The sequence below is a fragment of the Rhea americana genome, unplaced genomic scaffold (assembly GCF_003343005.1).
Source record: "Rhea americana isolate MKP2758 unplaced genomic scaffold, rheAme1 scaffold_19, whole genome shotgun sequence".
Lineage (NCBI taxonomy): Eukaryota > Metazoa > Chordata > Aves > Rheiformes > Rheidae > Rhea > Rhea americana.
The window spans coordinates 6948972-6958905 of NW_028186038.1; the positions used below are offsets into that span (position 1 = coordinate 6948972).

The 9934-nt window shown below is 46.4% G+C and overlaps 1 protein-coding gene across 1 annotated transcript; it reads right to left on the reverse strand.

Annotated features, from left to right (window-relative positions):
• Positions 1-2861: 2861 nt before the first annotated feature.
• Positions 2862-9889, reverse strand: ALAS1 (5'-aminolevulinate synthase 1). The gene is made up of 10 exons (XM_085302497.1): positions 9584-9889; positions 8962-9174; positions 7864-8019; positions 7563-7785; positions 6886-7070; positions 6172-6351; positions 5846-6010; positions 4481-4749; positions 3824-3986; positions 2862-3257 (listed from the first exon to the last, which is right to left on the reverse strand). Exons 1-10 carry the CDS (start codon positions 9783-9785, stop codon positions 3097-3099), a joined length of 1917 nt encoding a protein of 638 aa, XP_085158623.1. The 5' UTR covers positions 9786-9889; the 3' UTR covers positions 2862-3096.
• Between the last annotated feature and the right edge of the window lie 45 nt (positions 9890-9934).

A 9934-nucleotide genomic window follows, 5' to 3' on the forward strand; every position in this document is an offset into this window, starting at 1 on the left:
ATCGGCGGTGCCCGGGGGCTGCCCCTTTGGAGGGGCTGGGGCAGAGGCAGGCTGGTCGTGCCGGGCTCCAGGGAGGTAAGAGCGCGGCGGCGGTGGCGGGCTGGCCCTCGGCGGCCAGGGTTGGCCCGGCGCGGTGCGTTGGCCCGGGCCCCCGGGCAGGCTGGCTCGCCTCCCGCTGGGCCCCGAGGTGCGGGCCCTTCCTCGTAGCGGGGGCACGGGCGCCTGTGTGCGTGCGGGATCCGTCTGCCGTGCTCGCGCCCGCCCGCGCGGCCTGGAGCTCCCCTGGTGAGGGGGTGAACCGAGACGCTCGGGAGGGTTTGAGGTTGCGGTTTCACCGCCTCCAGCTGGGCGGGTTGCTCTTACCCCCTGGGCCCACGGACAAACGTTGACAGTAACTTTGCAGCTGTGTTCTTGCTTGCTTACTCTGGCACTGCTACGGCCCATTTCCCTTGGAATGGGAGCGTCTTTTACCGGTTACTTCCTCCATTATTTTCCAGAAATCAAACTAATGCTTATGCAACCGTAACTCGTTGTGCAATCTGCTGCTCGGGCTGTTTGCTGGGAGACGATGTGTTTGTGTCTTCATTCTGCGTCCTGTCCGGGGTGGAAAAATGAGCCTTTCTGTTTGGCGGTGGATTTGTCGTTCTTTGCGCTTAAGCGATAAACTTTTCTGCAAAGCTCATGCTGCACCCTGGCTCTATTCTCACGCCCTTACTGGCACTAGAATTTAAGGTAACTTGTCCCATCTGATGGGTACAGAAGCACGAACTGCCATGTGCTGAACCTAGTTGTGCCGCCGCCGCCGTCTCAAACGCTGCTGGCTCTGAATCTTGGAACCAGTTCCCTTCCACCAGTTCCCTTCCACCACTAACCTGGTGTTGTCTGTTAGACGTTTCTCGTAGCTGGTACCCTTCTTGTCTTGCACCCTCTCCTCTGCAGTACTGAGGAGTGAAAAGTAATTGCTACCGGAACTAGAACCCAAATTTGGGCTTATTCACTGGTATGTGAGGTCTGTTGGGTCCATTATGTGTGCTGTCAGTGAAGAAACCAGAAGGAAGTAACCTTGTAGTATCAGAAATGATGGCTGTGTGCTAGGCAACATGTCCCCTAGCAGGCACACCGATTGCTTATGCTAGCTGCTCCAAAGGGCGCTTAGAGGACACTTGTTAGGGACACTGATCTAGGAGAGGTTGATGTAGGATCTGTGGCTCTTATACGAGGAACCTGAGACATTGGATATAACGAGAAGAGCTGTAATGGAGATGCATATTAATTCAATCCTAGGGCACAAACTGTTTGCAAGGCAAGGAAGCCAGGCTGTTGCATTGTATTTTTCCTTGAATGGCACTAGAATTTGCCTAAGATCAGGATAATGTAACAGCAAGTAAAAGCTAATTGGTCCGGAAAAGCAAAGCACCTACTTGCGTATACCATCATCTGGTGGTGGATTTGACTCTGCCATTTGCTAAACTGCCCTGTTTAGCAATGGAGCTGAAGTATTAAGTTAATCCTGCAGCCTGCTGGAGGGCTGTTCTCCCTCCCCAACCTTTTGCAGAACAGGCACATGACCTAGGCCACCAGTATTTCAAGCAGTAATCAATTCACTGATTGGCAAGGGCCTTTTTAAAAATAGCTTGATTAATTACCTTGGAAGTTAAATGTTTTGACAGGAATTCTTCTGAAATGAGTGGTGTACTTCAGTACTTAGATTACTGGTGACTTCAAACTTACACAGCAGAAGATATTGCTGGTTTGGGATTCTGTCTCCCTAACATGTAGCCATTTGGTATTACATAACTTCTTAGCCTCATACCTTGCCTGCTACAGGCAGACATGCTCCTAGAAGCAAATGCAACACTGACAGGCAGTTGCCAGAGGCATCACTAGGGAATGATGGACAGGAACTGGTAATGCTGAGGAACAGCAATTTACCTGTTTTTTTCTTTTTTTATTAATATCCTGGAAACAAGTGCACCTTGATAGACTAGCTTTTCATTGCCTCATGAAGACTACAGGGTAGCATTTATTGGACATGTCTATGGGAAGAAGTAACTTAGTTCTTTGTTCTAGACTTCATGCCAATATTGACCTTTGGATACACACACACATATATATATATATATATATATAAACAAAACTATTTTCCCTTGTTCAGTAGGCCTGTTATTAACTGCTGTGCTAAGCTTCCAGAGGTTGCAAATGCAACACCAATGTTCTATGACAATGACTTTTGCTAAAGACATGAATTATTAGGCAGTTTACTGATGAGCAGTATTTCCACTGAAGTCTAGCTCTGAGGGTAGTTGGCAGAGCCTGCATGTGCTGTTCTCCACATTTCTTCCAGCCTCATCTTCCTCAGTCAGGGACAACTTGCATCCCCTGAAACCTGTACAGAGGAAAAGGTGCCCTTCTCTCCCAGACACTCCGTCCTGCCACTGTGGTTTTCTAATCATGTGTCAAACAGTCACAGAACACCACTTATTAAATCCCATTAGCACTCATTTCCTCTGAAATCAATTGGGTACAAAACCCACTATGCTAAACACCCAAGAGGGTGAGCCTTGGGAAGACTATGGTGCTTGTAGCTAGCTGAGAAGTGTGTGACAGTAGGGTGAGGCAGCATCCTAGTAGAACCCATTCTAAATGACTTCCTCCTCCAGAAATAATGCATCTCATCTGTAGCATAAGCTTCTGTAATAACTTATGTTCTAGTGTGTATACTGTATCTGCGTGTTTCCAAAAGCCTTCATGTAGCAGCTTGTATAAAATATCAGCTTCCCCTTTTCATACAGGTAGACTCAGCCCTTGTAGTGCTGTTCTGGCTTGCATTCATTGAAAAGGCAGTACTTCAGCTGAAAGGCTTTATGTTATAGGCCACTTTTTATTCCACTAGGTCCTCTTCCAACCACTGACAATTCAGCTCTACTTATGGAGGTTAAATAGACAAGCAAGCATAAAGAATACAAGTGTGTAATGGCTCTAGAAATTTATTCTCAGAGCTTAGTGCTTTAGCTATGATTAAAATGCTTATTAAGCAATTTAAAAATGCTACTGACTGGGTACTAGAACTAGACAATAAGATCAACACCATTACTTTCAAGCACTGACAGATACTAGTTTGCTCATGCCACTGAAGTAGGATCGTTCCCGTTCACTCATCACTTCAAAATGCAGAGGTCTTCTACAGAAGTTGCATTCAGCTGATGAGTGTGGTTTCAGCTCCAGACCAACATCCTTCCACGTAGCCAGCAGTTTTTCTGTTATGAACAGAGAAATTTATTGAGAACAGCTCTTGCTTAGGACACTAAATCATTTTAGAGAAATAGGAAAATAGGAAATTGGTATGTGCCTTTTCTTAGCAAAAGAAAAGGGATAATAGGAATTTGCTGTGACATAGTCTAGAGGTAGGTGACCAGCCTGCAATTAAGTCTCAGCTGAGCTTATATTGCCTCTTCACAGGATCAAACAGCAGCTGGTCTCCCTGGACATACCTTCTCTTAAACATTGATAACAACTCAGCTGAGGAGAGCAGGTTTCTTTGGACCCCTATGCAATAAATATGAAGACTGGTTTGACCAAAACAGAACACTAGATCAAGTACTACACTGGGCTTTATGCACTGTGCTCTAAGCTGCAATGCACTGGCTTTCACCAGTCATGCTCAAAGGAAGTTAAGCACAGAAGCAAGCAGTACAAGTGCAGCAATGAAGAGACTTTGCCCAAGCTAGTGATGCCTAAAGCTAGTATTTCCTAGTCTCATTATTAGACCAAGGACTGCAGAGACCCCTGTATTGTCTTCACATTGATGCAAAAACCCACTCACCAAGGAAATAACTCATCATCTGAGGGGTGTGGTGAGGTGTAGGGGCAATACGTAGCAGCTCTTCCCCACGGGGAACTGTGGGGTAATTGATTGCTTGGACATAGATGCTGTGCTGGCTCATCAGCTTGTCGCAGATTTCTGTATTTTTAGCAGCATCTGCAACCTAAAATTCAAAGTAGGTAATTACAAGATTAACCAAAACATGCAAGGTTGATGGAACTCTGAAACCAACTTAGCTACCCAGAAGAATCAAACATGACTGTTCTTCCTTGCACCTGTTAGTAGGCCACATGGCAAAAAGAGGGGTTTAAAAGCTCACCACAATGCCCTCTGAGGCTAGGGCCACATCACTGCAACCCCAGCACATAGCTGCTCAGACCTGCACTCTTCTGCAGTTTGTGTTCCTTTCTGTACAGTGTTAGATTGCAGGTCATACACTTTAGCATTCTGCTTTAAAGCATTTATAGCAGGCTGAGGTTAATCTAATGTTCTTGTTCTTCAGGCAGGGAATAAAAGCCAGACTGCTAGCACATCACTGCTGAATATTAGCATGGGTTTCAACTTTGTGAACCTTTACTAGTAAGCTGGAAGTGTAATGTGATCATAGACAGTAAAACAGGCGCCATGGCTCTGTTAACAGATATCTTAAACACTCACCCTTATTGGAATGATGTGACTGGGGCAGTGCACCACAGGAAGCCCTGCATCCATCAGCATCTGTCTCATAAGCTTAACGTTGCGTTGGTGTTGGCGTCTCAGAACTTGCCCCTCTGCACTCTTTAGAGTTCTGACCGATTCTAGTGCGCCAGCTAAGAGCATGGGTGGCAGGGATGTGGTGAAAATGAAGCCAGCAGCATATGAACGCACAGTGTCTATTAGAGAACTCGTACTGGAGATGTACCCTCCTACACAACCAAATGCTTTGCCTGAAAAGAAAAAGGCAGCCAAGCTTATTCCTTCCACCCTTTAGAATGGCTTAAAGTACAGCTGTACTTCCTTTTATCTGAAGGAGCAAATTATTTTGACTACATTAAGTACATGGCAGGCAACAATTCCAGCCCTCCCACTACTAATCTTGTATTAATTCAGCACATGTTACAGCTTTGTTTTTAAACCAATCCTGGTAATAACTAGATCTGTATTACAAAGCGAGGACAGTTCAAAATGCTCCATCTCAAGTACTCATGTTCTGATTTAGGGAAGATCTTATAAGCAGAAGTATCAACTACATTGACTTCAGTAGTGACCCCAAACAATCAGCACTAAGTCTCTCAGCAGATTTAAAGTAATCTGTCCCAGGGCTGCTAGAAATAGCCTGTGCTCCTAAGGAGCACAGAGTTTACTGTGATTACATGGTAGATACCAGATCCTTTTCCCAAAAAGCAGGGGACTGTTTAGGTACCAGAGGAGAACCCCACATAAAATCAGGGTGTCTGCTGAACTCTTCTGTTTTTATTAAGTTAAGAAATTGTCTTACCAGGAAAGTTCATGGCTTTTAAACTTGTTAAGCTGTATTAACTGTTTGGAAGCAATTTAAACAACACTTCAGTCTGCAGCAGTAACTTACTCTGGAGCCTGCATTCTATTCAGATAACAGCAGTTGCTTCAGTTCTTGTCAAATCTCTTTACATAACTCCCCATCTCAGGTTTCTGGATTAGAAACACTCCATTTCACATAAAAGAACTGAGTACTACTAAATATAGATTACTACTATGCTAGCATTCTCACCCAAATTTACTCTACAGTTGTATAATATACCACTGGAGGATTTTTGCTAGCTTGTTTAAATGCTACCTTAACTGGTTTGTAAGGCAGTGTAAGTAGCTTAACACAAATGCTGTTGAAAATTCATGGGACGTACTTAAATCCTTTGGACTCTTTGAAAAAATCCAAACCCTCAAATCCCTAGCAAGTTCACTTGAATAGACTAATTTTTAGTTAACCCACTTAATTTGGCTGCTGCTAAGCTTTGCTGACTTAAGGTACATGAGCTTCCGTGAGGGCTGCCAGGCCACGCATACCAAGTGTTCCAGAGATGATGTCCATTTTGTGCATGATTCCATCCCGGTCTCCTATACCACCGCCTCGAGCTCCATACAGCCCCACGGCATGCACTTCATCTACAAAAGTGATCGCCCCGTGTTCATGGGCCACATCACACAGCTCTTCCAGAGGACAGACTGCGCCTAGGAATAAAAGCGGTGATTGGCAGAAGCACCCCAAACACTAGCCATTTTAAAAGACTATTTTCATGTCAACCCTTACACCATTTTATGCTTTTAGATCTAAGATATAGATGACTTGAGTATGAAGTGCACTACAAGGAGATGGGTTTATGCCACCTTACCATCCATTGAGTGAACAGTTTCAAATGCAACAATTTTAGGAGTAGATGGATCAGACTTCTTCAGCAATTCTCGAAGATGGTTGACATCATTATGGCGAAATATGTGCTTTGGCACTCTGCTGTTTCGGATCCCCTGAATCATGGAGGCATGGTTTCCTGAATCAGAGTAAATCTCGCAGCCTGAGGGAACAACCAGTTACACTTTTAGTCCAGAAAGCATTAACTGATTAAGCAAAAATAATATTTAGGGCTTTAGTGTCTCAACTAAAACAAACGTGAGCTTAAGGAAATACTGAAGAGTTTTTAAAGTCTTTAGTGTTCTAGTTAATTCTCTTAAAAATTCTGGAGTTAAAGCAAACCTGTCCTGGACTAGAGGGGGAGGGGTGATGGGGAAAAGTTCACACCCACAAGATGGCAAGAAACTAAGTCTCTGCTGCCTCATTTTTAGGTGCTTTCAGATGTCAGAGCAGAATAATTGGAGCCTTTTGTCCCCAATTCTTTCTGGGGCTCTTAGGTCCTGGACCTCAGTTTCAGTAGGCTGCTCCTATGATTTGTAGAGCTAAACAGAACTTAAATGTGGCATTCAAACAGATGACATTTCCAGCTGAGTAGGATGAATTCTCAAGTTCAGGTAGACATTTGTGAAATGTACTCCCAAGAGGAATACAGGGTTGTGTCTTTGTAGTAAATATGGGATGCAGTTTGAGATCTCACCTGGCAACATTTTGGCTAGGGTGAAGAGGGTGGAGTCATTTGCTACAAAGCAAGATGAGAACAGTAATGCTGCATCTTTTCCATGAAGATCAGCTAGTTCTTTTTCCAAATCAACATGAAATTTACTTGTTCCTGAAATATTTCTTGTGCCTCCTGCTCCAGCACCATGTTGTTTCAGTGTATCCCTACAGAGTGCCCAAGAAGAGGCATTAGTGTTACTGAGAAACACAAAGATGAATATAGGATTATTGCTGAAAACATTCTACGTGTAATCTACATTCTGAGAAGAACTGGCTGTGAAAAGCAGCTGTCACTTTTAAGGTCTCTGAGCAACTTGCACAACCCAGGGATTTAATAAGCTGGTGAATAAGGTATCAAGTATAGCTGCAATATAAAATCCAGTTTATCTGGTAATGTTTGGGGGCTTTGAGGAAATTTAAGGAGTAGGGTCAGGGACTGACAGACTGTTGCAGCCCTGGAGGAAATAGAAATACTAAGTTACCTATTGTGGCTCAAGAGAAGAATATAAACTCTAAGACTTACATACATGAGAGTAATACCAGAAGTAGTTTATGAAGTACAGTATAGAAATAAATTGCATAGAAGCTTTTGTAGAAAGACTTTTATAGAAGTTACTGTAGCTTGTAATTGCCTCTCAAGAGCACAGCACTACTCACATAACAGCTCCACACACGCGAGGGTGACGACTCATCCCCAGGTAATCATTGCTGCACCATACAGACACCTCTTTTTTGGTGATAAGAGAATCAGAATAGTCATCTGCCATGGGAAAGATTTGTGCCTTTCGATTCACTGTTTTGAATATTCGATAAGTGTGATCCTTCTTCTTTTCATCTATCTTCTTCTCAAAGAACTGATCATACTGGAAGGTGGACACAGCTGAAATGACACAGACTTAAGTACACAGGAATTAATCACAAGAAAACAGGCTATAGGGGTTTTGCCAGTTAATCTTACATTTTGGCAAGTTATCCTGAAGCAGATGAGAGACACTTTCTGGTCTTTGCTTTAGCACAATATCCTTAAACTTCTTAAGCAAGCCACTCTGCTCTTCTCCCTCAGTCTCAGGGCTCTTCACTGCAGAATTAGTTGGTGTTTTGGCAAATTCTGTACCTAGACATTGCAAAGAATTCCAGTGAGCTTAATCAGTTTGAAACAAAATGAAAAGGTAAGTTACGAGTCCAGCAAGGAACATATATAGCAGCTCTCTAACCCTTTTGCTCCTTGAGAGAGTGTAATTGAACCCATGTGGGATTCCGCTGGGATCAGCTCTCTTATTTGCGTCTAACTTTGCCCTATCAGGCAAAAGGGAAAAACTAGCTTGCTGATCAGTGACAATACAATATGTAATTTCCTTGTACCACACCTGGCTTATCCTGACTAGCAAACCTACTCTATATGGCTAGAGCTTCCATCTGAAAGAGTTGGTACACAGCTAACTGAAAGCAGGACTTCTGGTTACAGCTTCCTTTTCATTCCCAGTGATTTGTTCAGCTGGTAGGGAAGTTCTTCCAAGCCACAGAGAAAACCAGAGAAGTAAAACAAGCTTCCTTTCTCAGAAAGGCAGCAAAGTTTTACTGATGTGTGTGAAAAGTGTTTTTTCACAAAACTTTGTCGGAAGTTTTTCTTTGAAGGACAACCCTTCTGGAACAAGATTGCAAGCCAGACAACATCCTTTCCTTGCATGAAAGGAAAAAGGTTAGCTGTTTGCTTTCCAGCTTGGATTTGTACTGCTACTTGCACAGTAGCCTGTCCTGACTCTTCTTGTCTGGATATACCATTTTGTCTATACCAGCACTTTGATAAAGCTCACTTGAGTCCTAAACATCTGTTCTGAGTGCAAGCATTACAGCTTGATTCAGACAGCAAAATCACCCCAGGCAATCGCTGCTAGTATGCTGTTAACACCTATGTTCTCCTACAACAGTGTGCAATCTTGCATAATCCTACCCACACAATTTAAGTGGGGATTGTAGAGACTTGGCACGCACTGGCGCGAGGTCAAGCACCCAAAGCTCTTGAAAGAAAGAAATGCTTCAGTGCGAGAATACGTACCCTTCCTCTCCGACTGCATTTCCTGCACATCCTCCTGGAGTTCCAGGCTGGCTTTGCAGAAAACATTACTGTTCCCGTGACTCATCTGAGCTGCCAGGAATGGGCATTTAGTAGCAGCGCTCGGGGGGCCAGCGGCAGCGGCGGGCGGGCGGCCGGCGGGTGGCTGGGATCCACTTGTATTCTGTTCAGCCTCATCCTTGGCGTTTTTGGCCTCTGAGGTAGGAGCGGGGGGAAGGCAAGACTTCAGTCCCGTCGTTTTGGTACAGTCGCTCAAGCTTTTCTACCTCTTTTCCTAGCGGTTCACGCGGCACGAGACCGTGGGAACTGTTTAACGGAGCGCGCGTGTCTGTCTTACACGCGTGACATTCCAGCAAGCCCGGGGGGCCGCGAGGGGCTCGCACGCCGCCGCGGCCCTGCGCCCTCCCAAGGGAAGGGGCTCGTCTGCCCCGTCCGCGGCGTCGGGGCGACCCTGCCTTGGGACGAGGCCTCCCGTTAGCCGTCCTTCCCCTCGCCGCTTGCCCCGTCCCTCCGTCCCTCCTCCCTCCAGGGAGGGGGGCCGCCAGCCGCGGGGCCCGGCCCCTCCCCAGCCCGCGGCCGCCGCGCCCCGGCGGCTCCTACTCACGGCGGCGGGCGGCGGGGGTCTCCTCGGCCTGCTGCCGGCGGGCGGCCGAGGTGGCGAGGGCGCGGGCGGCGGGCGCCGCCGCCGCCGCCTCCATCATGCGCGGGCAGTGCTGGGCGTAGAGCAGCAGCGAGGGCCCGGCCTTCTGCAGGAAGGCCTGCGGCACGCGGGCCAGGAACGGGCAGCTCCGCACCACCGCCTCCATCACGGCACGGCACGGCACGGCACGGCACGGCACGGCACGGCGGAAGTGGCGTCAGCCCCGGCCGGGAAGCGCAGCAGAGCCGAGCGCGCCGAGCGGTCTTCGCGGGCGCCCCCTGACTGCCGCCGCCCGCCGCCGCCGCTCCCTATATA

What these genes read in the sequence shown, in the direction of transcription:
- ALAS1 (XM_085302497.1), bottom strand. Translation starts at nt 9,785, where the DNA reads ATGGAGGCGGTGGTGCGGAGCTGCCCGTTCCTGGCCCGCGTGCCGCAG. An exon ending in CATCATCTCTGGAACACTTG is followed by an intron (nt 4,750 to 5,845) that starts GTATGCGTGGCC and finishes TTTTCTTTTCAG; the next exon opens with GCAAAGCATTTGGTTGTGTA. An exon ending in GTCACATCATTCCAATAAGG is followed by an intron (nt 3,987 to 4,480) that starts GTGAGTGTTTAA and finishes TTTGAATTTTAG; the next exon opens with GTTGCAGATGCTGCTAAAAA.